The 27,392-nt window shown below is 50.2% G+C and overlaps 2 protein-coding genes, 1 long non-coding RNA gene and 5 other non-coding genes across 10 annotated transcripts in view; 1 reads left to right on the top strand and 7 right to left on the bottom strand.

Moving 5' to 3' along the window:
• Window positions 1-5,749: 5,749 nt before the first annotated feature.
• Window positions 5,750-9,033, bottom strand: UBC (ubiquitin C). The gene is made up of 2 exons (XM_072802160.1): window positions 8,701-9,033; window positions 5,750-7,878 (listed from the first exon to the last, which is right to left on the bottom strand). Exon 2 carries the CDS (start codon window positions 7,873-7,875, stop codon window positions 5,818-5,820), a length of 2,058 nt encoding a protein of 685 aa, XP_072658261.1. The 5' UTR covers window positions 7,876-7,878; window positions 8,701-9,033; the 3' UTR covers window positions 5,750-5,817.
• A 3,182-nt stretch (window positions 9,034-12,215) lies between these two features.
• LOC140619184 (uncharacterized) lies at window positions 12,216-17,696 on the bottom strand. Of its 2 annotated transcripts, none has more exons than XR_012019110.1 (4): window positions 17,592-17,696; window positions 16,438-16,828; window positions 14,645-16,320; window positions 12,216-13,738 (listed from the first exon to the last, which is right to left on the bottom strand). It is a non-coding gene; the product is annotated as an uncharacterized lncRNA (long non-coding RNA). The 2 variants fall into 2 exon arrangements; XR_012019109.1 differs by lacking the exon at window positions 17,592-17,696 and adding an exon at window positions 17,212-17,516.
• On the bottom strand, window positions 13,906-13,977 carry TRNAA-UGC (transfer RNA alanine (anticodon UGC)). The gene has a single exon. It is a non-coding gene; the product is annotated as a tRNA-Ala (tRNA).
• On the bottom strand, window positions 16,383-16,454 carry TRNAD-GUC (transfer RNA aspartic acid (anticodon GUC)). The gene has a single exon. It is a non-coding gene; the product is annotated as a tRNA-Asp (tRNA).
• Window positions 16,971-17,043, bottom strand: TRNAF-GAA (transfer RNA phenylalanine (anticodon GAA)). Its single transcript has one exon. It is a non-coding gene; the product is annotated as a tRNA-Phe (tRNA).
• A 965-nt stretch (window positions 17,697-18,661) lies between the features above and the next one.
• TRNAD-GUC (transfer RNA aspartic acid (anticodon GUC)) lies at window positions 18,662-18,733 on the bottom strand. Its single transcript has one exon. It is a non-coding gene; the product is annotated as a tRNA-Asp (tRNA).
• A 237-nt stretch (window positions 18,734-18,970) lies between these two features.
• Window positions 18,971-19,042, top strand: TRNAA-UGC (transfer RNA alanine (anticodon UGC)). The gene has a single exon. It is a non-coding gene; the product is annotated as a tRNA-Ala (tRNA).
• A 2,428-nt stretch (window positions 19,043-21,470) lies between these two features.
• The window catches only part of DHX37 (DEAH-box helicase 37), a 29,939-nt gene continuing 24,017 nt past the window's right edge, over window positions 21,471-27,392 (bottom strand). For both annotated transcript variants that reach the window (XM_072802158.1, XM_072802159.1), the window contains 9 exons: window positions 26,721-26,845; window positions 26,522-26,638; window positions 25,086-25,258; window positions 24,188-24,302; window positions 23,914-24,051; window positions 23,631-23,725; window positions 23,463-23,536; window positions 22,083-22,180; window positions 21,471-21,926 (listed from right to left, as the gene is read on the bottom strand). In XM_072802158.1, coding sequence (XP_072658259.1) covers window positions 21,847-21,926; window positions 22,083-22,180; window positions 23,463-23,536; window positions 23,631-23,725; window positions 23,914-24,051; window positions 24,188-24,302; window positions 25,086-25,258; window positions 26,522-26,638; window positions 26,721-26,845 — 1,015 coding nt within the window. In that variant the 3' untranslated portion in view covers window positions 21,471-21,846. The remainder of the gene's footprint in view (window positions 21,927-22,082; window positions 22,181-23,462; window positions 23,537-23,630; window positions 23,726-23,913; window positions 24,052-24,187; window positions 24,303-25,085; window positions 25,259-26,521; window positions 26,639-26,720; window positions 26,846-27,392) is intronic.

Genomic DNA, 27,392 nt, shown 5'->3' with positions numbered 1-27,392 from the left:
TCTCCTAACCACCTGATCATAAGTAGGATTCCCAAAGTTCTCCCATTCAATCTGATCATCTCTACTGCTATGTGCAGTTATTATCAAATATAGGAACAGAGATATATCTCATTTGGATAAAGAAAAAATTTTTAAATTTTTATGTATTTACTTATTTGACAGAGATAGAGAGCCAGACAGCACAAACAGGGGGAGCAGCAGAGAGAGAAGGAGAAGCAGGCTCCCCACTGCAGGGAGCCGGACATGGGACTCAATCCTAGGACCCTGAGATCATGACCTGAGCCGGAGGAAGACACTCAACCACTGAGCCACCCAGATGCCTCTGAATGAAGAATTTTAATACAAATTTAGAAAGAGCTAGGAAATTTCCGGGAATTCAGATAATGTCCAGTCAGGACAGTCAAGGAAGGCTTTAGTACAACCTTTGAATTAGGACTTGACGTTGCGTGGATTTGTTGTGGCGGTGGGGTGGTGGCATTTCAGAAAGAGGGAGCAGCTCGTGTGGAGGAAGGTGGAAAATGGAAGGGAACATATGGAGATAAGCAGACAAAAGCAGGGAAGACAGCATTTTAAGAGGTTAGACCTGGTAAGATACAGTAATTGAGGGTTGAATAATAGCTTTATTAGATGCTGTGGAGTAATTCCAACAGGAAGCAGCTCCAGGAATGGAAGGAAAAGGAGAAAGGAAACGGCGCTGCCCAGAGAAACAGGGACGGTAAAAAGCCTCTGCAGGAAGGGTAAAAGCATAAATTGCTTGGCCAACCACGACCGCTTGGGGGCGCTGAGGGCTCAGGACTAAATCGAAACCCGTCCTAGGGGCTCCCCCTTCCGGCAGAAATGGGCACTACACACTGACAAGGCTAATTCTCAAAAAAGCACTTACCAAGCTCTGAAAGGCACTGGCCAAACTCATACCAACATTAAAAAGAACAGTTTTACATAAATGCAAACTCCGTATTTTTCTAGTTTATCCAAGACTCATCTATGTCGGGACGCCTGGGTGCTCAGCGGTTGAGCGTCTACCTTCAGTCCAGGGCGGGATCCTGGAGACCGGGGATGGAGTCCCACATCAGGCTCCATGCAGGGAGCCTGCTTCTCCCTCTGCCTCTCTCCTGTGTCTCTCAGTAATAATTTTTTTTAAAAAAAGACTCATCTATGTCAGTGAATACTCTCACAGCATTAATGTATGTGCAAAACCAACTTCGGACTGCTTTAAGATGTTAACAGTCACTCCGTGAAACTGAACAAGTGTATTATCTGTTCTTTAAACTGACTCAGAGGGGCGCCCAGGTGACCCAGCGGTTAAGCGTCTGCCTTCGGCCCAGGGTGTGATCCTGGAGACCTGAGATCAAGTCCCACGTCGGGCTTCCTGCATGGAGCCTGCTTCTCTGTCTGCCTGTGTCTCTCTGCCTCTCTCCCTGTGTCTCTCATGAATAAATAAAATCTCAAAAAAAAAAATTTTAAAAACAAATCAACTCAGGACCCCTTCACAGCAGAAATGCTACTTATTCAACACTTTATCACTATGGTTCCTGTATTTGTTGGAAGGGCTGTAAATGTTCCCCCAAGGGATTGTGATAGCTTGGCGTGGTGGTTTTATTCTTGAAAAAATGATATGAGGTGTTTTTCCTTTATACAAGACAAAAATATATTAGAACTCTTGTCAAAAATAAGAAATGTATAGTGAAAAAACAAGCTACAGGACAGGCTGCAAACAGTATGCTACCTTTTGTAAAAGGGGATATTAATAATTAGTGATTGCTTGCATATATAGAAACTCTGAAAGTACATGGGGGTGCAAAGGATGGGGCTGAAGAACTGGGTGGATGGAGGACATTATATACGATTTTAAATTTTTTATGTATCCAAAACACATTAAAGTATTACCTACTCAAAAATGAAAAATAGAAACGTATCACAGGACAATAATTATAAAAAAGTTCTAGGGGCACCTGGGTCTGCCTTTGGCTCAGCGTGTGATCCTGGGGTCCTGGAATCGAGTCCGCATTGGGCTCCCCACAGGGAGCCTGCTTCTCCCTCTGCCTATGTCTCTGCCTCTGTGTCTCATGAATAAAATCTTTTAAAAAATTATAAGGTGGACTATTTTCAATTATCTGAGAATCTTATTACGTACCATCTCATATTTATGCCATACTTTCAAAAAACCAGTACACAAAAGAGAGGTGTATAAGGATATACTTTGCAACAGCACTGTAACACCAAAACCTGGGAACAAATGTGCACAGGTTAAATCACAGGGTATCCATACAATGGAATAGCAAGACTATTAAAAAGAATGAAGTAGGGACTCCTGGGTGGCTCAGTGGTTGAGCATCTGCCTTCAGCTCAGGACGTGGTCTCAGAGTCCCAAGATTGAGTCCCACATCAGGCTTCCCTCGATGAGCCTGCTTCTCCCTCTAGGTCTCTATTTCACTCTGTATCTCATGAATAAGTCTTTTTTAAATTTTTTTTTCTTTATTTATGATAGTCACAGAGAGAGAGAGAGAGAGGCAGAGACACAGGCAGAGGGAGAAGCAGGCTCCATGCACCGGGAGCCCGACGTGGGACTCGATCCCGGGTTTCCAGGATCGCGCCCTGGGCCAAAGGCAGGCGCCAAACCACTGCGCCACCCAGGGATCCCGAATAAGTCTTTTTTAAAAAAATGAAGTAGCACTAGATGTAATGACATGAAAAGATGTAATTACTCAGCTTTAAAAAAAAAAAGCGGAGAAACACTACATTGAGAATGGTCCTGTTACGTGTACATACATATGTATGTAAATAAATGTATTATATAATATAAAGTCCAAAAAATTAACAAACTTTAAAAGTAGTTATCACCGGGGGGGGGGGGGGTGGAGTAAAACATCCAGAAATTAAGGACTTAAGTGGACTCTTCGACTTTTTGATACACATACAGTTTATATGTTGTAATTAAAATAAGTAGCAAATGTATTCCAAACTCGTTTCTTCCTGGGAGTAAGCTTACATGAACTCTACATCACTGATTATAATGTGCTTAGAATGGTTTTTCAAACCTCTCTAGTATTGGGGCACCTGGCTGGCTCAATCCATTAAGCCTCTGCCTTCAGCTCAGGTCATGATCCCAGGATCCTGCTCAGCATGGAGCCTGCCTCTCTCCCCCTCTCTACTACTCCCTCCTGCACATGTACTCCCTTTCTCCTAAATACTTTAAAGTTTCTAGTATTTGTTATTAGCAATTCCTTTCATTAAACCTGACAGGCAGCACTTTACTTCAAAGCAGCTTCCTTGGTAAGTTTCCAAATGAGCATCCCCACCCAGGCTAAGAGTTTTATTAGACCGGTGCACTGATGCTCTTGTACTGATGCCAAGATCCCTCTCGCCCTGTCCAAAGTACTCGGGATCTCCATCCTAAAGGACAGTTGGTTAACAATACGACCTAGCTTCATAGTCCCAAGAACTATTAGCCACTCAACCTCCCGTACTTGGAAAAATTAGAAAGTTTGAGCTCTCCTACACCCATGGGGTTCAAACTCACAAACCTTAGACCATGAGTCACACGCTCCACTGCCTGAGCTAGCCCGCCGCCCCTGAAGACTTCTAAAAAGCACTCCTTATCACTGATTTAGGAACCATTTGCTGCCTGTCCTGCAGTGATCATTTTCAAGATGCTACTGACGCTTTTCCTGGATGCTAGAACTAGTTTGGAGTATCAAACTTATACAAAAACTCCTAACATGGTGACAAAGCGCTACTGGAGTTCCTGGAGGTTGTTTCCTGACCTCTTTGTCAACTTACATGGGTGAGTCAATGAAAATAAAAGTGCACTGTACACTTTGTACACTTATATTAACAAAGGGAAAAACTGCAACAATTTGCCTAGCACTTAGAGCTCTAAAATGGCATTTTCTAGTCTGATCCCTAAGGCTAGGGATGTAGACTTATACTGTTGGTAGACAACACGAAAACTTCCTGTATACCTGAGATTGCACAAGGGAGGTGGAAGGCCGTGGTGCTTTGGGGGAACAGTTCCGTCTGAAGTCCCTTAATGATTGATTTCTGGGGCACCTATCACCCAGTACCAATTCCTTACATTAAACCAACTCCCCGGGCAGCCCGGGTGGCTCAGGGTTTAGCACCGCCTTCAGCCCAGGGCCTGATCCCTGGGCAGCCGGGATCGAGTCCCACGTCGGGCTCCCGGCATGGAGCCCGCTTCTCCCTCTGCCTGTCTCTGCCGGTCTCATGAATAAATAAAAATCTTAAAAAAAATAAATAAACAAGCTCCCCTTGACTTCCACCTTTGCTTGTAGTTATGACAAAGATAATTCCTCACCAGCAACATCTCATGGGATAGAAGCTAGCATAGTATAAACTTTCCCAAGTGAAGACGGTTTGCCTTTTTCATAATTGTTATATACAAATCCTTTATCTGTAGTCCTAGAAAATTGATCATCTCAAAATCTCCATTTCAATGTTTCATAATCTACATAGCCACAAATTATTCTAAACTTTTGAGCATGCCAGACACAATTACTCACCATTCTTTTAAGAGATTTTATTTTAATTTTTATTTATTTATGATAGTCACAGAGAGAGAGAGAGGGAGGCAGAGACATAGGCAGAGGGAGAAGCAGGCTCCATGCACCGGGAGCCCGACGTGGGATTCGATCCCGGGTCTCCAGGATCGCGCCCTGGGCCAAAGGCAGGCGCCAAACCGCTGGGCCACCCAGGGATCCCTCACCATTCTTTTTAAATTATCTGGTTATATAAATAAGTATCTGGTAAAGCGACTTTCTACGCACCTCAATATGAACTTAAATAGACTACTGTATTTTTATTTAAAAAAAATTAATTTATTTACCTAGGATAGTCACACACACACACACATAGGCAGAGGGAGAAGCAGGCTCCACCCACCGGAGCCCGATGTGGGATTCGATCCCGGTCTCCAGGATCGCACCCTGGGCCAAAGGCAGGCACCAAACCGCTGTGCCACCCAGGGACCCCTACTGTATTTTTTAAAGTTTTATTTATTCATTTCTGAGAAACAGAGAGGCAGAGACACAGAGGGAGAAGCAGGCTCCATGCAGGGAGCCCGACGTGGGACTTGATCCTGGGTCTCCAGGATCACGCCCTGGGCTGAAGGCGGCGCTAAACCCGAGGGGCCCAGGCTGCCCTACTCTAGTGTATTAAAGTGGGTTCTTAGGCACCCAAGAATCATTTTTACAAATTCTTGGGCAAGCACGAACTTACTTTTATAAATAAAATGTATTTTATATTTATATTTTATAAAATATCAAAAAAATTAAGTCAGTTCTTCCATAGGTTTCACCACCCCCACCCTCTTTTTAGCATCTTTTAAAAAAAGATTTTATTTACTTATTCACGAGAGAGGCAGAGACACAGGCAGAGGGAGAAGCAGGCTCCATGCAGGGAACCCAACATGGAACTCAATCCCAGGACTCCAGGATCATGCCCTGGGCTGAAGGTAGGCACTCAATCACTGAGCCACCCAGGCTTCCCTAGTATTTCCTTCCTGAGGGTAGCTCAGAAATATTCCCATTGTTATCGCACAAACCAATAAAAAATTCAGTATTTAAAAATACAACTATATACAGAGAATCCTATCTGCCCTTCCCAATTTTTTTTAACTAACATTCCTTAACCCTCCCAGGTTGCCAGAATCATTTGATAGACTGAAAATCTTGACCTGTCACATCCCATCCAAACTAAAAAGAACCCTTTCCCCACAAACACTCACACTATATTTGGGAATGCAACAACTTTATTGAAAGAAAAGTGCAATGAATTTTGTCAACAGCTTAAAGGGGGAAATTAGACACCTCCCCTCAAGCGCAGGACCAAGTGCAGAGTGGACTCCTTCTGGATGTTGTAGTCGGACAGGGTGCGCCCATCTTCCAGCTGTTTGCCAGCAAAGATCAACCTCTGCTGGTCAGGGGGGATGCCCTCTTTTTCTTGGATCTTCCCTTTGACATTCTCGATGGTGTCACTGGGCTCCACCTCCAAGGTGATGGTCTTACCCGTCAAGGTCTTCACGAAGATCTGCATGCCCCCCCTGAGGCGAAGGACCAGGTGCAGAGTGGACTCCTTCTGGATGTTGTAGTCGGACAGGGTGCGCCCATCTTCCAGCTGTTTGCCGGCAAAGATCAACCTCTGCTGGTCAGGGGGGATGCCCTCCTTGTCCTGGATCTTCGCCTTGACGTTCTCGATGGTGTCACTGGGCTCCACCTCCAGGGTGATGGTCTTACCCGTCAAAGTCTTCACGAAGATCTGCATGCCCCCCCTGAGGCGAAGGACCAGGTGCAGAGTGGACTCCTTCTGGATGTTGTAGTCGGACAGGGTGCGCCCATCTTCCAGCTGTTTGCCGGCAAAGATCAACCTCTGCTGGTCAGGGGGGATGCCCTCCTTGTCCTGGATCTTCGCCTTGACGTTCTCGATGGTGTCACTGGGCTCCACCTCCAGGGTGATGGTCTTACCCGTCAAGGTCTTCACGAAGATCTGCATGCCCCCCCTGAGGCGAAGGACCAGGTGCAGAGTGGACTCCTTCTGGATGTTGTAGTCGGACAGGGTGCGCCCATCTTCCAGCTGTTTGCCGGCAAAGATCAACCTCTGCTGGTCAGGGGGGATGCCCTCCTTGTCCTGGATCTTCGCCTTGACGTTCTCGATGGTGTCACTGGGCTCCACCTCCAGGGTGATGGTCTTACCCGTCAAGGTCTTCACGAAGATCTGCATGCCCCCCCTGAGGCGAAGGACCAGGTGCAGAGTGGACTCCTTCTGGATGTTGTAGTCGGACAGGGTGCGCCCATCTTCCAGCTGTTTGCCAGCAAAGATCAACCTCTGCTGGTCAGGGGGGATGCCCTCCTTGTCCTGGATCTTCGCCTTGACGTTCTCGATGGTGTCACTGGGCTCCACCTCCAGGGTGATGGTCTTACCCGTCAAAGTCTTCACGAAGATCTGCATGCCCCCCCTGAGGCGAAGGACCAGGTGCAGAGTGGACTCCTTCTGGATGTTGTAGTCGGACAGGGTGCGCCCATCTTCCAGCTGTTTGCCAGCAAAGATCAACCTCTGCTGGTCAGGGGGGATGCCCTCCTTGTCCTGGATCTTCGCCTTGACGTTCTCGATGGTGTCACTGGGCTCCACCTCCAGGGTGATGGTCTTACCCGTCAAGGTCTTCACGAAGATCTGCATGCCCCCCCTGAGGCGAAGGACCAGGTGCAGAGTGGACTCCTTCTGGATGTTGTAGTCGGACAGGGTGCGCCCATCTTCCAGCTGTTTGCCGGCAAAGATCAACCTCTGCTGGTCAGGGGGGATGCCCTCCTTGTCCTGGATCTTCGCCTTGACGTTCTCGATGGTGTCACTGGGCTCCACCTCCAGGGTGATGGTCTTACCCGTCAAGGTCTTCACGAAGATCTGCATGCCCCCCCTGAGGCGAAGGACCAGGTGCAGAGTGGACTCCTTCTGGATGTTGTAGTCGGACAGGGTGCGCCCATCTTCCAGCTGTTTGCCGGCAAAGATCAACCTCTGCTGGTCAGGGGGGATGCCCTCCTTGTCCTGGATCTTCGCCTTGACGTTCTCGATGGTGTCACTGGGCTCCACCTCCAGGGTGATGGTCTTACCCGTCAAGGTCTTCACGAAGATCTGCATGCCCCCCCTGAGGCGAAGGACCAGGTGCAGAGTGGACTCCTTCTGGATGTTGTAGTCGGACAGGGTGCGCCCATCTTCCAGCTGTTTGCCAGCAAAGATCAACCTCTGCTGGTCAGGGGGGATGCCCTCCTTGTCCTGGATCTTCGCCTTGACGTTCTCGATGGTGTCACTGGGCTCCACCTCCAGGGTGATGGTCTTACCCGTCAAGGTCTTCACGAAGATCTGCATTGTCTGTCACAAAAAAACCCAAAAAAACAAAAAAAAACAATCCGGAGTGTAACAGACCACTCACATGTGAATAGAACGCTAACAGTTACTGGTCATTTTACACTAACCCAAGAACTAAAATAAACCTCGCCAAAAAACCTAAGGCGAAGAAACAGGACAGGTTTTGGAAACTCAAATAAGCTCCAAACCAAGTTCCAGGCCCCAGGAGGAGAGAAAGCATGGATACCGGTCAAGTGAAGGCGCCGGCTTCCGTATCTTCCCCTCCCCCCTCAGTGATGTCTGGACCGGACAATCCGCAGGATCTCCCCTCCCCCGCCCCGCCTAACCCTTGTGCCCCGCGACTGACCCAAGTCGGCTCCACACACAGGAGCACGCGGCCCCACCCCGGATTGTTAGCTGACAAAGCGATGACATCACATGACCGACGCGACGAGCGGGCCCCCTCCCCCCAAACGGGCGCAGGACTGCTCCGGCACTTCGGGCCCACTCGCCGCGACCGGACACGGAGCGTGGCGCCAGCGGGGCCGCGGAGCACACAGGGGCTTCCCGCCCCCACTCACTGCGCAGAGGGCCCCGTCAGGGCCCCACTGGCTCGGCGCGTCTCGCCCGCTCACAGCCATCCCGTCTCCCGGGCTCCTCACGGCCCCTCGCACCTCGGCTTCTCCCCGCACAGGAGCCGTAGCGGACGCCATTTTGCTGCCCCCCCCGCCCAACGGTAACCGCGCTCCGGCGCCGCGGGCAACTCCCCGGGCAGCCGGCTGCCCGGCCCCCCCGCCCCTGCAGGGCCCCAAGACCCCCAGGCCCGCGCAGCGGCCCGCTCCTCACCAAGCGGCTGTGACAGAAGCGCACGGAGACGAACAACCGACCTCCCGGCCTCCACGGAACTGCCTGCGCCACGCCCGGCGCCTCCTTATATAACAATCGGCCGCGCCGCTCCGGCGGATCCCTGCGCAGAAACGCCGAGAAGGGACTACTTTTCACCGTCTTCCTGGCCTCCAGGGAGAAAACCACTGCCCCAGAATCTTCTAGGAGCCCCCGGAAACGTCGACCTGTCAAGGCTGGGCTGTAGGGCTGAATCTGGCGAGGAGAGGGCCGCGGTCCCGAGCGCCCGCGCGGAGGGATCAGCGCGCCCGTTGAGTGCTGCGTCCGCGGACGTGGCCGGCGCCGGCTGCGCGGGGGGAGGGGGGAGGGGGCGAGCGCGGAGAACAGGGCCCGCGGGAGACGGGAAAACCCGGCGCGGAATCGCCGGGCGTCCGGGGCGAGCTGCCCCTGCCGCGGGACCCAGACACCCCTTCCCCTCGGCCGCAGCGGTCCCCGCGGCTCTCGAGACCCGCCCTGGGCGGAGAGGGGTTGGGCGTCGTGGTCCCTCGCCCCTCCGCGACCTCAGGGGTCCTCGCGCCGGGGCCTGCGGCCCGCCCATCCCCCCGCGCGGGCGCGGACAGGACGGATGACTCGACAGATCGCGGCGCGGCGCGGGGCGGGAGGTGGGCCCGGGCTGGGCTGGGGCAGCGGGGGAGCAGGGGGTGCGGGACGGCCGAAGGCTAGAAGGGGGCGCAGAAACCCCGCACGCTTTGCCCGCACCTATTCGAGAGGCGTCTGGAAGTCCACCGAACTTTCTAGAATGTCCTTTGGCCTTCCTGTACCACCTACGCCGCCTTGTACTTGATACACACACGGAGGCATCTGGTGGACACTCAGTGGAGCTCAGACGTACAACTTCCTTAGGCCTGGGGTCTCAGAAACACAAGTCCAATCCCAGGCCTGTACATTCGTGGGCGGGGGTGGGGGGACACAATTTAATATCCCAAATACAAAATTTGGGGCACCTGGGTGACTCAGTGGTTGAGTGCCTTTGGCTCGGGGCGTGACCCCGGGGTCCTGGGATCCAGTCCTGTGTTGAGGTCCCCGCAGGGAGCCTGCTTCTCCCTCTGCCTGTGTCTCTGTTTCTGATGTCTCATGAATAAAGATCTTTTTTTTTTTTAATAAAGATCTTTAATAAATAATTTAATTACATTGAATTCTATGGCAAAATTCCATTTGAATAAAAGGAGAAAGACTGAAAAATAAAATACCTGAATATGGTGAAAACTTAAAAAGTTTCTGGAAGTTTACAGAGAAAAGTCCTTCACATGCTCAATCCCCCAGCCACTGTCTCTTCTGGAGCTATTCTCTGTTTCAGTGTGGAGGGGGGAAAGATCTTTTCATTTCACCCTCAAAGCTTTCAAGAAAAAAACAAATAGGAAAAGTTGCCTAAACAATGTTCTGCGGTTAAAAAAAGACTCATTCCTGTTTTAAATTATGAATATTGTATTATTTAAATTCTCAAAATGTGAATCAAAACTGCTATGTGTTTTCTTTGGTAACCCATGTAGGTACGTATTTATGAGAAAGGTCTGAGGAAGGTTTAAAATAGACTTTAATCTGTGTAATTTTTAACATTTTCTGAAGAAAATGAATTTATTATTGAGAAATTAAAATGAATAAGAAAAACAAAATATCATTTTTCAGGTTAGCAGGAAACCCCAGGAACTTCCAATCCAGATTTTTGTGAAGGTTATTTCCGGAAAGAGGTTTTAAAGGAACAAAATGTGGAAGCTCTTTATAGGGTTATTTCTCCCCACATTTCAGGCAGACGTTTCAGAGACCCAAAAGGCCAAGGTTCTTTCCAAGGTGACGGAGGCTTAGCTTCACACCACACCCTGCTCCCTCTGGGTTGTGACTTTTGCTGCCAGTCTCATGATTCATGTTGTTTAAAGGCTGAGTCACGAGCTTTGAGACATAGCTTTTTCCAGAATCCAAAAGGTACAGAGGAAAACAGGCCTGGTTTCAGAGGTGGGGGAAGGAGAGGAGGGAGGAGGAAGAAGAGAGGCTCAGAGGGTGGGAAGTGGGTCCAGGGTCATCTCCAAGGAAAGAACATTTTTATGACCTGAGAACATTGATGTCTATCCTCTCTGGCAGAAAAAAAAGAAAAGGTGCCCCGAAACACCCTTGCATTCCTTAAGCACAACAGTGGAGTGTATTAAGGCAAAGAGAAGTAAGCATTTGTCCAAGGACACTGAGGTGACACGAAGGGAAAGATAAAACGAGACAAGCAGCCAGTGTTTCTCTAGAGCCGTCATTCTCATCAAGGAATGACTTGGCCCCTCTGTGTACATGTGGCCATATCCAGAGAGCATTTTTGGTGGCGTGGTGGTAGTTGGGGGGAGGAGGTGCTGCTGGCATCTGGAAACAGAGTTAAGGCTGCTGCAGCACATCCCCTAAGACACAGTCACCCAGTCCCAAACATCAGTAATGCCAAGGAGGTAGAGAAACCCTGCCCTACAAAGGAATTGCATTGTCCTCATGACAACTGCTTTACTATTTACTGAGAAGGCCTCCCAAAACCTAAATGTCCCACTTGGACCTAGGAATTGGCTATCAAGTCACGTCCTTGAAACCTAAAATCCCCTGACCTAGAATGCAATGTGCGACAATGTGCGAGATGCAGGGTGAGTCACTAGATCCATTTTCAACTCCTTCCACCCACAGATCCGTCCTTTGCAAGCGGCCCAGAAGAGATTGCTTCAGAGCTGGCACCAATGGAAGAGTGACAGAGGCCCAGCAACACGGCAGGATTGGTGGGGAAGCATGAGCACGTGATGGGCTGAGCTCACAAAGGGCCTGGGTGTTGGGCTGCTGGGGGGGTAGGAGGTTGGGGGGAGGACTGCTGCCTGTTTGTTTGCCTGCCTCGCTTCCGTCCCGAAGGATTTGGTTCCCCTGAAGGTCACAACCATGTATGGGCCTCAACTCTGCATCATGAGAAAGTCCAAGAGCACAAGGATCAGCAAACATTTCCCCCCAAGCAAAAGGGTGAAATCAAGAGCTGATTGGGAAACATTTGCCTTGCTTTGTCATTGGTTATATAACCATCAAAGCTAATCAAACGTGTCTGCAGTTTAAGGGGGGGGAAAAAAGCCCAAGGGAGTCCTCTTTTTCCTGTTTATGTGTGTGCATTTGCATTGTGTGGCAGAGCACAGACTGCTCCAGTTTAAAAATAACCAATTTAATCCCCCAGGAGTCAGAAAATCAGACTTTACTTCCAGTCTCCAAACTTGCCTCTACTCTACTTGAGGAAGATTGAAAAGTTAACCCACAGGGAATTTGCTTTGTTTTTAATTCGTTTTTAAGTTGTGGCAAAATACACACATAAAATTAACCATCTCAACCATTTTTTTTCATCTCAACCATTTTTAAGCATACAGTTCCATTGTGTTAGGTATACCATAGGGGAGGAAAAATAATTTTCCCTTTACCCTCTGAGTTCTTAGCTGAGACCTCAAAAATGAAAGATTAACAAGAGAGAAAATCCCCTAGAAGTTTATTAACATGCATGTTTCATGTATACCTTGGAGATACCCTGGGAAAAATGAATAACGCAGAGGTGGTTTTAGAATTTAGGCTTAAATAATCATCTTAATAGGGGAAGAGGAGGGGAATATAGGCCTCTCAGGGGTTTTTAGGAATAGAATAGATGGTAGTATAGTTTGTGACAGTTGAGTGTCTTACTTCTAGTCTGTCCTGTCACGGGAGCCAGTTTTCTTCCCTGGTTGGTGAAGCTCTGGGGAGGGGATCTGCATTTAGGACCTAAGAGGGGTTCACAAACAGCCTCTCCCCCGATCTGCTACTTTTCAAGTGCTTTCAGCTCAAAATAATATCAAAGTGGCATATTTGGGGCTGGCAAATTCTGTACTCTTCAACATGCATACTCTTGTGCAACCATCACCACCATCCATCTCCAGAATTCTTTCATCTTGCACACCTGAACCCCTGACCCCAGGGGTTTAAAAGCTCCCTGGGGCACCTGGATGGCTCAGCCGTTGGACTTACAACTGGATTTCAGCTCAGGGCCTGATCTCAGGGTAGTGGGAGCAAGCCCCACAGCAGGCTCTACAATCAGCATGGAGTCTGCTTGTGATCCTCTCTCTTTTGTAAATAAAAAATTTCTTTTTAAGGGATGCCTGGGTGGCTCAGCGGCTGGGCATCTGCCTTTGGCTTGGGTTGTGATCCTGGGGTCCTGGGATTGAGTCTCCCTCTGCCTGTGTCTCTGCGTTTCTTTTTCTGTGTTTCACATCAATAAACATTTTTTTAAAGATTTAAAAAGATTAGTTTTGTGTTAGGCCTGATAACTTTAGAAATTACCTCAGCACCTTGTTCCCTTAAACCCTGTTGACATTTGGAGAGAAATAACCTTCCCAGCAGCTCATTACCAACTGGCACTGTTACCTAAAGGCCACTCCACCCCGCCGGTGAGTCATCTTACAGATTTCAGTTTCATCTCAAAAGTAAACGCTTTGTAGACAGTCACATCCCTCCGGATCTAAGATGAAATGTATTCATGATTTAAAATATGAGGTCAAGTCACATACATGAGAGACGGGATTTGATGGGTGAAGAATTCATTATTACTGCAGACAATGCATAGGATCCTTGCCTTCAATAAAATACATCTTTGATCTTTAATGATAAAATACAAATCATGCATAACTATAAACATGAACAATATGTGCATCAAAACCATTCCTTCGGTTGTTGATTCGTTCATTTGTTTGTGACCTGTTGCTGATGAAGCAGGAAGCCAAACCCTGCCTGCCGGGGATGCTGGTTTCCTTTTGGGTCACTCCCAAACTGGTTGATTATTGACAGCACAGTCAGACCTTCCACTCGCCCTCTGATGGCAAGGAATCAATTACTAGTCTTTTTATTGCAGTTGCAGTGCCAGGAAATGGACCATGAGCTCCCCAGTTGAGCCTTCTCACTACTGCTGTGGTTTCAGTCATCAGGTGATGTTTGCCTTTACACTGTTCTGCTAACAGCTCCCTTTAGCCTTTTCAAACAAAAGTACATCTGGAGTGTTAGGGATTTCAAAAAGGGAGGGTCATGCTTATTGCAAAAAATCCCCCCTCCAAGTAGTGACTGGAGTACTAACCACATATACAGCGCTTAAATGATGAAGAACATGAACAGAAAATAAAAATCAGAAGAAAAACACGATGGAGATGCCGGGGATCGAACCCGGGGCCTCATACATGCAAAGCATGCGCTCTACCACTGAGCTACATCCCCCTCCCTTTTTGCCTTGCTTCCTAAAATTCTCTGCTACACTTTATTCTTAAGATTTTTTTCTTGTTTTTCTAAATTAAAATTTTGTATAATTAAATGTGTGTTGGAGTTTACCATAAGCAAACCAAAATAAATCTTCCCAAGTAGCCCCGTTCTATCTAGCCTTGCAGCTGAAATTCTTGCTGAGATCAGAACTAAGGAACAAAGGGAAATTGACCTATATTTAAAGGTTTCTCATCACAGAAGAGAAGGAAAATGAGTTTCTTTCCAATAAATAAAGATGTTGTCCTGATTGCACCTCCATCTGGAAATGTCTGGTTCCCGGTCCTTTAAAACCATTCCAGGGGGAAATAGGTGAGGGGGCTGAGGAGTGCACCTGTCATGATGAGCACCAGGTGACATATGGAAGTGTTGAATCACTATATTGTACACCTGACACTAATATGTAACACTGTATGTTAACTATACTGGAATATAAAACTTAATAAAAAAATGGTTCCAACTTTCAGTAACTTTGAGGTTTGCAGATCTTCCTCCCTCCCAAAGAACTCTTCTGAATGTAAAAATAAGCAAAATAAAAGGAAATAGATCCAGTCCCATCATCATGGCTTTGAGCAAGGAATCACTTTGCAGAGTCCTGTGTAAAGAACCATTTTCAACTGTCACTTACCACAACTGTGCAGAGTGCTTATGAAGCGCCCCAAGGGGAAAGGATGTGTCCTGTCTTCCAAGTCCTCAGGGAGCCACTCAGGGGTGAAAGAACTGCTGAAGGCACAAAGAGGGCAGAAACTGGGACTTCACCTCTTTCCACCAGTGCTGGAGATTTCCTGGCAGCAGTCACCTACTCTGATGGGGAGAACACACCCTAAATTGTCCTTCAACCTTGATCCCCAGTCAGCTCCCTTATAGCCCCCGGATGCCTGAAACCCTCCACAGGTGAAGGCCTAACTGAGCTGTAGCCCCAAACACCAGACCCACAGCTGTGATTTCATATCCTTATCTCTCTGGGCCTCATCCATAAAATGAAGATGTGAGTTGCACCTATTCCCCCTAGGGTGGGGTGGGTGCAGCCACTGAACAGCTGTGCACGGATCGTTTAGAACAGCACCCAGTACAAGGTCTGGCCAGAGCGTGGTTTCTCAGGATGGTGAATGCCACTGTTCTTATGAGAACTCTAGCGGGGAGAGACCTTGGCCCAGCACAGAGTGATGGCATCATGGATGGCATTTTGGACGCAGTTTGGGAATGAGCTGAGGGATTGTGTTTGGCTCAGAATATTTCCCTGTTTTCTCCCTTGCCAGATTACTCTGCTCAAAACAAACCCAATTATGTTTCTTCCCTGCATAAACCCTAAAGTCCAATCCAAACTTCTTAGTCTAAAAAAAAAAAAAAAAAAAACCTTCTTAGTCTAGCCTTTAAGGCCTTCTGATCCATTTCTCTGACCTCATCCCTTCTTTCTCTCCCCCTCCTGTGGGCACACCTGCCTCCTTGCTGTTCTGCAGGCATGCTCCCTCCTTTGCACCTCACGGCCTTTGCACTTGCCCTTCCCTCTGGCTGCAGGGGTGCTCCACAGATAGTCTCTTGAGTGGCTCCTTCTCATTGTCCAGATCTTAAGTAGGACTTTCCTGGCCACCTCACTGATGGGGCCCACCCATGGGTTTTGTTTTGTTTTCATAATATTTATTACTCTGGAAGCCTGTTTGGTTTTGTTTGTTTAGCATTTCTTTATGGTCTGTGTCATAAAGCTCAATAGGGCAGGGACAGGGACCATTTGGGTTCCTGCTACAGCCCCATGCCTAGAATAGTACCTGGCACCTAATAGGAACTGAGTAAATATTTTCAGAATGAATGTGGAAAAAAAAAAAAAGACAAAAATGAAAGAGTAGGAGCCTGGGAGGGCTGATAGCTACTCAGGAAGGAGTCTGCCAGGGAGTTAAGATGAGAAGACCTCTCTGTGTAGCATCCTCCTACCTCCCTTCTCAAATCCATAAACTTTTTTTAAGGGCCAGCCTGGGCTGGAGCAAGATATGAGAGGATGGAATTATTTGCAGCAGCAGGAGCATTTCCTGGCCTTGCGAGTTGGCAGTCTTGTTGGGGTGGGGGTGGAGGGGACACCAGCGGGCCGGCTCAGCACCCACAGCAGCGCGGTGGGCTTGCAGGAGATGGGAAATATGGCTGCAGTGCGAGGACTTGGGTCTTCTGTCCTGTAACCAGGTGACGCTAGGGAGCTGGATGGACGGTGACTGCAGCCAGGCCCTCGCGATGCACGACCGCGGGACAGAAGCCCGCCAGCCGGTGGGGTTGGTTCTCCCAGAGTAAGGAGTTTCTGCAAAAGTGGAAGATAAACTGGGGTGGGGGGGTGGGAAACGTGATCAGAAGGAGAAGTAGAAACAAAAGAGTCCGGCAGCCTCCCCGTCGGGGAATCGAACCCCGGTCTCCCGCGTGACAGGCGGGGATACTCACCACTATACTAACGAGGACTGGCGCTGGCGGCGCTTCTTCAGGTGCCCTTTTTAAGGCACATTCAAGTTCCGCTGCGTCTCAACACACAACACAAGGCTGAATATTTTATTCTTTTCCCTTCAAAACCGAAGAACAGAAGTCCCAGTCGATTTAACTCCCCCGTGGAGAGGCTGTTCCCCGCGCCGGCCTTGATTAGTAACGAGGGATCCGGGAGCAGAAATGAATAAGCAGGAAGCCCAAGTTAACGAGCAGACATCGACACGTGCCGCGCAGATGAACCACCGGCCTCGGGAGTAGGCGACGAGGAGCCGGGGTGGAGCCCAGCCTGGCTGAATCCCCGATTGTCGGGAAGATTCCTTCCGCTCCGGCTGCCGCGACCCCGCCCGGAGCTCTTAAAGGCAAACCGAAACCCGCTTACTGTTTGGGAAGAATTGATTTCGTCTATTCATGTAGGTCTTATTTTTTTATTTAAGAAGAAAAAGTTTTCAACTCCTCCCTTTCCCTTTCATGCAGGGGGGAAAAAGGAGGGGGGCTGCCGAAACCCGGGATCGAACCAGGGACCTTTAGATCTTCAGTCTAACGCTCTCCCAACTGAGCTATTTCGGCCGCCGCTGGGGTGCGCCGCGCCGCGCTCCTCCTGGTGGCTCCGCCCGCCCGGTGCCAGCCGGGGCTCCCGCGCCGACCCTTCCTCTCCTTCAAGGTCACCGCTTCCCGACCACCCTCCGCAGTCACGCCCCCCCACCCCCCGAACACACCCAGCCCCTTACTGCTTACTCTGAGCTTCGGTGTGTTTGTCCCTGTCCGTTCTCTATGCCCCCAGCTAAAATGACAGGGCCCCCGAGGGGCAATTCCGTGTCCTTCAAGGTCCAGAACAGTGCCTGGCACCTTGTAGGTGCTTAATAAATGTCCGTTGAATTGATGAACAGATGAATGGATGAACCAAGACCACCTGGCTCAGAACTCCACTTTCTCAACCTCCCTTTTTTGTGATAGGAACAAAGTAACCCCTTCCGTGCAACTCCCCAAGCAGCCTAAGTAAGGGTGTGACAGGGATGCCGACCAGCCAAGCTGGGTGGAGGTCACACTGGCGGGATTGTGACTTTCCTTGGGTTAGTGAGTGACTCAGATCCAGAATCCAGGCGTGGCCACCATACCTGTGGCACCTGCTGAGCTTCAAGGCATCTCTTCAAGAGATCAACATGTTGGCCTCTAGGTTTGGGGTTGTCTGCTTGCCTTCCTTTTGGGAAAAGGAAGGGCAGTGGTGTCTGGGAGAGGATGTGGAGTGGGAGGTCCTTTATGATGTGAAGCCATTTAATGAGTGTCTGCTAAGCACCTAGTGACCCTCTGGCCCGGTCACAAATACGCTAACCAGATATTAGATATAGTAACAATGCTATGAAACAAAATAAACCAAGGTTGTTTGCATGTAGGCTTTCCTTTTGCATTGTTTCTTCAAAGGCAAAATTTCATGCATTGGCTTATCAGATTAGATGGAATACACAACTTTCCATGCACTTTTCTGAATGGGTTGAAGCCTTTTACACTCCCATCCATCTGTTCCATTCCCCTCCTCCCCAAACAAGTCTTGATCTTTTTTTTCTTTAAGTAATCTTTTAAAAAATTGAGGTGAAATTCACATAACATAAAATTAACCGTTTCAAAGTAAACAATTTGGTGGCATTCAGTATATTCACAATACTGTGCAGCCACTACCTCCGTAGTTCTTCAAAAACCATTCTTTAGAAACCACTTAAGTGTATCATTTTGGTAAAAATCAAATGAAGAAGAAAGGAAGGAAAAAAGTAAAAGGAAGGAAGGAAAGGAGGGAGGTAGGGAAGGAAGGAGAAAAATAAAATTCAAACAGTGCAAACAGGAACAGAATGGAAGGCAAGAGTCTTCCCACCTATGCCAATACCCAGTGTCCGGAGTAGACTGTGATTGATGCGACCTAGGCCGAGTTGGGGAGGTGCTCTCTGCTTGCACTTCACACCAGCCTAATGCGACCACAGTGTGCATCACAGGAGTGCACGTGTGTTGCACTCACCCGTACAGCCCGTGCATGGCAAGAGCCTCTTAACTGTTAGCTATTATGTGATGCCTCAGAATGGGAGGTTAATAACATACTCACAATATACACGTGTTTTGTGCATAAGAGGGAACACACCGAGCAGAGCACCCAGCCTGCCAGGAAAACCTGTTTTACTGTTAAAACGAATGTTCTAGCCTCCCCGTCGGGGAATCGAACCCCGGTCTCCCGCGTGACAGGCGGGGATACTCACCACTATACTAACGAGGATGAGCCCTCCTGCCTTTTCTCCGAGTTAATCCATATAGATAGAATGCCTGTCCGATTCTGCCCAGATTTCTAAGGGAGAAGCTTCGGCATCCCCGGCCAGTGGGCTGCCCCCTCAGAAGAGGCCTTCTGGGAGGTCTCCCAGAATCGATGAGACACTGAACAAGGAAAAAAATGTGCAAAAAGGACGGAGATGTGGATTCGGATATCCTGATTTCTAGGAAGCCCAACTCACAGTTAGGGGATGTAGCTCAGTGGTAGAGCGCATGCTTTGCATGTATGAGGCCCCGGGTTCAATCCCCGGCATCTCCACTTTTTTTTTTTTTCCGCTTATTTATTTTTTTGCTTCAAATTAGTCACATTGAAGGAGGGTAGCGCAGGCAAGGGGTCCCAGGTGCCCCCCATTAGTGGGTCTGAGAAATACGCTTCCATGGACAGGGCAGCGCTAGGAAAGCTCCCTGACCTGGTCCCAAATGTGGAAATATTCTCTCCCTTGGATATTTCCGTGGAGCAGTCAGAGGTGGGTTCAGGAATCCACATTATTTGAGCCATCAGGAACTGATTTTTTTAACATGCAGTGCAATATTGGTTTCAGGAGTAGAATTTAGTGATGCATCACTTACATACAACGTCCGGTGCTCATGCCCACCCCCATCTAGCCCATTCCCCACCTCCATCAACCCTCAGTTTCTTCTCTTTTTTTTTTTTTTTTTTTTTTTTTTAAATTTTTTTTAATTTATTTATGATAGTCACACAGAGAGAGAGAGAGAGGCAGAGACACAGGCAGAGGGAGAAGCAGGCTCCATGCACCAGGAGCCCGATATGGGATTCGATCCCGGGTCTCCAGGATCGCGCCCTGGGCCAAAGGCAGGCGCTAAACCACTGCGCCACCCAGGGATCCCACCTCAGTTTCTTCTCTATCCTTAAGAGTCTCTTAGGATTTCATTCCGTCTTTCTCTCTCCCTTTCCTTCATATATGATCCTGTTTTCTTTCTTATATTCTACATGAGGGAGGTCATATGGTATTTGTCTTTCTCTGACTTATTTCATTTAGCACAATAGAGTCTTTAGCTCCACCCACATCATTGCAAATGGCAAGATTTCATTGTCTTTGATGGTTGAGTAGTATTCCATTATATATCTAGATCTATAGATACACACACACACACACACACACACTCCACATCCATTCTTACCCCACATCCATTCTTCAGTCTGTAGACATCTGGGCCCTCTCCCTAGTTTGCCTATCGATAATGCTGCTATAAACACTGGGGTGCCTGTATCCTAGTGCAATTGCTGGATGTAGGGGTAGTTCTATTTTTAACTCTTTGAGGAAACTCCATATGGTTTTCCAGAGTGACTGCATCAGTTTGCATTCCCACCAGTAGTGCATGAGAAGTCCCTTTTCTTGGCATCCTTGCCAACACCCATTGTTGTTTTTTTCCCCCCCTTATCTGATGGAGACAGAGAGAGTACAAGCAGGAAGAACCCCGCCAAGCAGGGAGCCTGATGTGGATCATGATCTGAGCCGAAGGCAAATGCTTAACCAACTGAGCCACCCAGGCACCCCTCATACCTGTTGTTTCTTGTGTTAATTCTGACAAGTGTGAGGTGACATCTCAGTGTGGTTTTGGTTTGTTTCCTCAATGAGGAGTGAGGTCAGGCATCTTTTCATGTGTCTGTTGACCACCTGGGTGTCTTTTGGAAAAGTGTCTATTCAGGTCCTCTGCCCATTTCTTAACTGGATTAAGGCAGTGATTTCTGAGGAGGGTTTTGTAACTGGTCTTGTATTCAGGGACTCTTGCATGCATTGAGCACCTACTGTGTGCCCAGGTACAGTGCTAATTAAGTATTCCAGTATTCCTGGATAAGCGAAGTTTGAGTTTTAGAGACTAGTGTTCAGCGATTAGGGTAAATTTTGCCAATGCAGTAACACTGATGGGATGGAGAATGAAGGGGGAGGGTGTGGGCACTGCTGTGAACAAGCTACCAGGGAGGCCTATCTGCAGAAGCAGCGACCGTGGCTGGTGCTAAGGCCTGAGTCTTGGGGGTGGGGCACCGTGTTGAAGGGACAGAAACCAAGCCCTGTGCATGGAATTTGGTGAATGAGGGTCCGAAGGGCTTGAATTTTATCATCAAAGATTCCAGAAGGCCTGATGTGGAAGGACAGGATCAGACTTAAGTGCTAAAAGGCTCCCTCTGGCTGCCATGTGAAGAATACACCATAGGCCAGCAGGTGGACGCTGGGAGACTAGCCAGGATATCACCACCATGGCCAAATAGAAGCTGCTGGAGGTTGGCTGGGCAGAGGGTGGGAATCTGAGATCTGGGGTGTGTGTGGCAGTGGAGCTGGGGAGCATGAGGAGGCTCTGGACAAATTCTGGGGGTAGGACCCACAGACCTTGCAGATGGCTTGAATGTGGGGAAAGTAGGGGGAAACTTTCTGGTTTGGGGGTCCACTGGGGTCAGTGCCCAGGTTGTGGAGAAAGTGAGTAATTTTGGAATATTCAACATGTATATCTGTTGTTTTATTTATGCATTCATGTTACGGAATTTATGTGTTTACACTATAATATTAGCACAAATTGATGTAGAACAAATGCCTGGGTTAAGGAGAGGGAATCAACCGCTACACACATGCTGGAACACCTGGGTGAGCACCCACCCAGACTAGTGCATGTGGGCGATGTCCCCAAGACCACCCCCACAATCAGAGATCTGCTAGACTCGCACGCAGTTGTTCTCACAGCTCAGATTTATTACAGCAACGTGCATGGAAAGGGAGCACCACCCTTGCTGGGAAGGGGACACAAAGGAAGTAATGAGGTCACCCTCCTGCTCGCCACGGCTGTGCCCCCCAGCCCTGCTGCTCTACAGGGACTAATGTAGTCCCCAGAGTGGTATGTGAGATAAAACCATTCTCCACCAAATAATAAATAGTTATAAAATGTCCAGACGTCTTGTATCCAAGATGAATGAGGGTTTCCAGAGGCTTGACCTGCCTCCCAGGAGCAGTCCACACTCCAGGGTGACCATGCTGGAAACTGGCCACCACCAGCCCCCTTGGTCCCCAGACCAGTCCCTGGCCTCGCAGCCAAGCCTCAGGTCAGTGGTCAGAGGTTGGGGGGCCAGGCTTTCTCAACGTTGGCGTGCATGGCCTCTGGGAGCCACTGGCAATACTCAGCAAGCAGGTCTGCAGGGGGCAGGAGGGTGGGCAGTCAGAGTGGCTCTGTACCCTGCTGCCCGCTGCAGGGCAGATCCTCCCACCTACCCTGGGTTGCCCAGGTGGGTCCCATCTTGTCCATGTGCAGCCCCTTGGCCACAGGTCATCTGCCCTGGTCAAACTCACATTTGGGATTCTTTGTCCAAGCAGCCAGTAAGGCCTCTCGGCAGTTGGCTTGCTCAGCCACAAGGGCTTTCAGAAGACTCTCTGTCCTGGGCTGCAGCCTATAGGTGGGGATGCAGGTTGTAGGGCATCACTGTGCCCAGAAGCTGTGGTATGGGGTGGGTACCACTGCCAGGCCAGCCTTACCTAGGACAGTGAAGGGTCTCCCTCTTCATGCTACGGGTGTTGGCCAAGGAGAAGGATCTAGACTCTATCACCCCTCCAACCCCATCTCCTCTCACACTTGAATCTGATCCCACCCTGGCTTTCCTCATCATCACTGAGTACTCCCACCCAGACTGCTTCTGTACATGCTGCTCATCCTACCTAGAACCTTCCTCCACATTTCTGCTTACAACCTTCCCTCCTCCCCATCTGCTCAGACTCCTTTGACCAATCCTACTCCACCAGATGCCTCATCTCCACCATCCTGCTCTGTCCCTTTGTAGCCCAGTTCCCACATGCCATCTGTACTAGTTATGTTCTCTTTGCTGTCATCTTCAACAGGGACAGGGTTGTGTCTGTATCCTAGCATGAGAACATGCCTGGCACAGAGCGGGGGGCTCAAGACTGTCTGCTGGGTCAAGGACCTGACTGGCAGGGGGCACCTGGCGCCATGCGCCCACCGACTCCCAGGGAATGCTGGTACATGTGCATGCCTGCCTGCTCCCTATGTGTCAAGCCCCCTGCCCTGTCTAGGATGCCAGCCTTAGGAAGGGGACGTTGTCTTCTTGGAGCTGGGTTACGGGCAGAAAGAAAGCAAAAGGGGGGGGGGGGCAAAGATAAGCAGAAGGTTGTTGGGATGGGGGTGAGTCTATGCTCAGCCGGCAGGCAGCCCCCAGGGCTCAGGTGTGCAGGATGCCTCCTGCTGACACCTGGAGCTCATAATGGGCTGACCAGGGTCTTCCTAAAACCTCTGACAGTGACCTTATTTGGAAAGAAGGTCTTTGCAGATATGATTACTTAAGAGAAGTTCATATTGGATTGGGTGAGCCCTAAATCCAATGACTGGGAGTCCTTATAAGAAGAGAAAACACAGAGAGACACAAGAACTTGAACAAAAAGGCAGACATCAGAGGAACGTGACCACAAGCCACGGAATGCTTGGATGCACCAGGAACAGGAGAGGCAGGAAGGGCCCTCTCCTAGAACATTTAGAGGGAGCACAGCCCTGCTGATACCTCGACTTCCAACTTCTGGCCTCTGGGGCTGTGAGAAACACACTTCTGTTGTTTTAAGCTGTTTGGTTGGTGGTACTTTGCTACAGCCGCCCCAAGGCACTAACACTGCATTGGCTCCCTTCACCCCCACCCGCTACCCTGATGCTCCCAAGGAAGCCTATACCTGGCCCACGTCTTCAGCATCGTGCTAGGGCTGGAGAGTAAACAGCCCCGGTAGGAGGCCAGCTTCTGGAAAACCTGAGGAGAGACCATGGGACAGGGTGAGGGATTCTGGCTCACTTTCTGCCCATGGTACCAGGCAAGGGGGTGAGGGAGCTCCTGGGCTGCCTACCTGCCCTTCCAGCAGAAACCGGGCAAAGTGCTTGTAACAGTCAATACCCTCTGGAAAATCCACCTGGACTGCAGGGAGCGGCCAGCCAACACGATCTGGAGGGACAGAGTCCATGAGCAAGGGGCTGGGGTGGGGGGGGTTCCCCAGATCCCCAGTCCTATTCCTGAGCCCCAGGTCCCACCCACCAAAGAGACAGAAGGCCTGAGGTGACATCACCTATGACATGCATTTCCAGGGCACATGGTGCGGAACCCAAGGCTGGCAGGAAGTCACCCTGACTCACAGAACACACTGGCCCGGTGACACAGCACCCGCCCCTTCTCTGGGCAGTAGACAGGGGGTGGCTCCTCCAGGGGCTTGTCAAACTGGCAGTAGGAAGGCAGCAGGACTGGGATCCACTGGACCTCCACGGCCGAAACGCCTGGGGGCCAGGAAGAGAAGGCCAGGGGTCACAGTGGGCACTGTGGCAGGGAAGAGGCCCAAGGTTCTTCCCCCGCAGGGTCCCAGTGACATAGCTGCAGTGGGTCAGGCAGGGGGCCAGCCGCCAGCCTGGCTACCTTTCATGTACATCTTGGTGGTCTCCATGATCTCCTGGTAGACCACAAACTCTGGGAGCTCTTTGAAAAGGACAGAACTGGGGTGGATGAAGACTGGGTCATCAAGAAGAGGGGTCTGCAGAGAGAAGAAGGGCAAGTATGAGTCCAGGAGATGCACAGACGCCAGGTGAGACTCACCCACAGGAATTCGATTAGGCACTCAGCTGGAGGGCAGGAGAGCATTTGGTCTCTGACGGCGTGGCCGTGTATGCATGTGTGCATATGTGTGCATGCATGTGTATGCGTGTGCATGCATGCACATGGATACACATGGGGCGGCCCTGTATGAGCAGTACCACCCACTGCTCTGCAGAGCCAAGCTGCCAAGTGGATGAAGCAGAACAACGGGATGGCACGTGAGAGAAACACAAACCACTATTGTGAAATGTCCCAAGCAGACAAATCCACACATGTCTGTGTGGATTCACAGGGTGGGGAGATGAGCAGAAAATGGGGAGCCACTGCTAGGGGGCATGGATGTTTTTTGGGGGAGAATGAAGATGCTCTGAAGCCTACTGTGGGGATGGTCACATGGCTCCATAGAGATGGAAAACCACTGATTGGACACCTTAAAAAGGTGAATTTACAGTATCCGATTTCTCGTTCAATGTAGTTACAAAAATAAAGTTGGGGGCAAAGCTAAGGAATATTCACAAAGGAATATGTGAACCCATCATACACCCCACCCTGCTCCCTGACGTGGCCTTTCCTGTGGGTGAGGAGGATGTGGCTCCCGGCAGCCCCTCGCCAGTGATGTGGAGTGCCTAGGTGGGCAGGCCCTGAGACAGCTGGGGAGGGCAGGGTGGTGGGGAGGCTGGTACGGCCACCTGCCCACACACCCGCGCGTCCTGGGGCCAACCTTGTAGGCATTCTTCCACTTGTCGTCCAACAGGTCCTCACTCTGGACCCTGCGGGCCAGGTGGTCACCCAGGCCGGCCGCCACAATCTGCCGCAGGTAGGTCACCTGGCTCTCGGAAGGCGGCTGCATCTTGGGGTCCATGTAGAGCCCAGCCTCAGGGCACACGGTATTGACTGTGGGGAGAGCCAAGTGTGACAACAGCAGTGGTAGGGACAGTGAGGCCTGGGGCTGCCCCTGCCCTGACCTTCTGGAAGGGCTCGCACCACTGAATGTGGAGCTCCGGGCTTACTCTGCCTCTTCTCCACCAAGGCCACCAGAACCCTCTGCAGGGCACAGCTAGCTGCATGCCCCAAACCTTCGTCCTTCTCTTCCTTAGAACAAAGCCCCAGTTCAGTTTCTTAGTGGGCAGCAGAGCGAGCTGTTAGGAAAGAGCCTGCTGGGCCCACACAAGACCTCCTCGCTGGCCCCAGTGCAGGACCTTGCATGCTTGGAAGGGACCCGATGAGTGGGTCATCCCCCAGTGTGGACAGCAGAGCGACGCCATCTACGCGGCTGGCGGGAGTCACCTGTGCCACGGAACCAGGCGTGAGCTCAGGCCAGGCCTCCCCACTCTGCATGGGACGAGGACGAGGGCCTGAAGCTGTGCAGATTCCTTGGAGGACAAGAAAGGAGAAGGGGGCTCTGGGTCCTGCAGCTTGGAGGGGGGTGTGGCAGGGAGGAGGAGGATCAGAATCTGGAAGCAGGGCTGGCAGGGGGCGGATGGTTTCTGTTCTGAAGTTTGCTCCCTAAACCTCCTCTGTGTTTTCTACAAACCTTCAGCAAAACATATGTTTAACATAAAGAGAAAAAAAAACTAAGACATAGTAAGAAAGTAGCCTCCAGTGCCTGCCAGAGCCCCTGCCCCCTGCCCTCCCCACCCAGGCCTGGTCTCCAGCAGCCCAGCTCAGGGGCAGAAAGTAGGGGACTGAACTAACAGCTGCTCCCTTACTCCCAAAAGGGGCCCTCCACTTGGCCGAGGTGCAAGGGAGAGGGGAACCCCAGGATGAGACTATGGAGGGCTGCGGGGAAGCAGATGTGGCAAAGAGCAGGTACAGGCCGATCCTGGGGACAGAGAGTGATGAAGAGGGGATCCTTCATTACCAAGGAAAAGATGAGACCGAGGAATAGCCTGATGAGAGACAGGGGGCATGTTACCCCCTCTGTTGCTGGGTATGGCCAAGAGGCACTCAGTACTGGTTTTGGGGTACAAGTAATTCTCAGTGAGTAGGTGAATTTGCAAATGGAATCCATGGGTAACAGGGATTAATGGAATGTGGTTAACATCGCTCAAATCAACCTGAATCACTGAAACGGTCAAGTTCTCCACCGGGTGTTGCCTGAGAGGGCCTGGGGAGCCCCCAGAGGCTGGCATCAGGGGGTGGGGGGGTGGATGGTACCTGCAGTGGTCAGCTGGCCCCGCAGGCGCCGGATCTCCATCATGGCCTTGTACCGAAGCCCGTTGGCCTCACAGAACTGGGGTGAGCGGCCAGAGTACTCACAGGCTCCCACGGCACCTGTGGATGAGGGGTACACTCACTTGCCGCCCTGCCCCAGCCTGCCTGACCGCCACCCCTCCATGCCACACCTGACACACACCCAGCAGCACCATGATGTCTCCGAGTTTGAGAGAGGCACCTTGCCCTGCCCAGATCCTCTTCATCTGGGCCACCCGGGCCCGCTTGTCCTTTAGCTGGCCCAGCTCCTCATCACTGGCGGCAGGTCTGCAAACACACACACACACACACCCCCTGAGCTGCTGCCTGGCTGCCCTCCGGGTGGTGGGGGCAGGGAACACATTAGTTAATCAGGGCAAGCTCAGAGGCTTAGAGGCAGAGAAAATGCCTGGGGGAGCCACTGACTAACACGATTAAGGTCTTAGGCCCATAATTTACCACCAACAGCCTATGAGATTAAAACAGTGCATGCCTAACCCGACCACTGACCGCCTTTCCACATATAAAGACTGATGTTAAGAATCCAATAAACAAGTAACATCTTACACATCTATACTTAAAAGTGACAACAAGAAACCTTTACATCTGGGATCCCTGGGTGGCGCAGTGGTTTGGCGCCTGCCTTTGGCCCAGGGCGCGATCCTGGAGACCCGGGATCGAATCCCACATCGGGCTCCCGGTGCATGGAGCCTGCTTCTCCCTCTGCCTGTGTCTCTGCCTCTCTCTCTCTCTCTCTGTGACTATCATAAATAAAATAAAAATAATAAATAAAATTGCAACATCCTTCCATTAAAAAAAAAAAAAAAAAAAGAAA

The sequence above is a fragment of the Canis lupus genome, chromosome 27 (assembly GCF_048164855.1).
Source record: "Canis lupus baileyi chromosome 27, mCanLup2.hap1, whole genome shotgun sequence".
In the NCBI taxonomy this organism is placed as follows: Eukaryota; Metazoa; Chordata; class Mammalia; order Carnivora; family Canidae; genus Canis; species Canis lupus.
The sequence above is the reverse complement of the archived record's forward strand: the minus strand, read 5'-3'. Positions and strand labels throughout refer to the sequence as shown.

Excerpts from the sequence above, each read along its gene's own strand:
- UBC (XM_072802160.1), bottom strand. The coding sequence starts at position 7,875 with ATGCAGATCTTCGTGAAGACCTTGACGGGTAAGACCATCACCCTGGAG.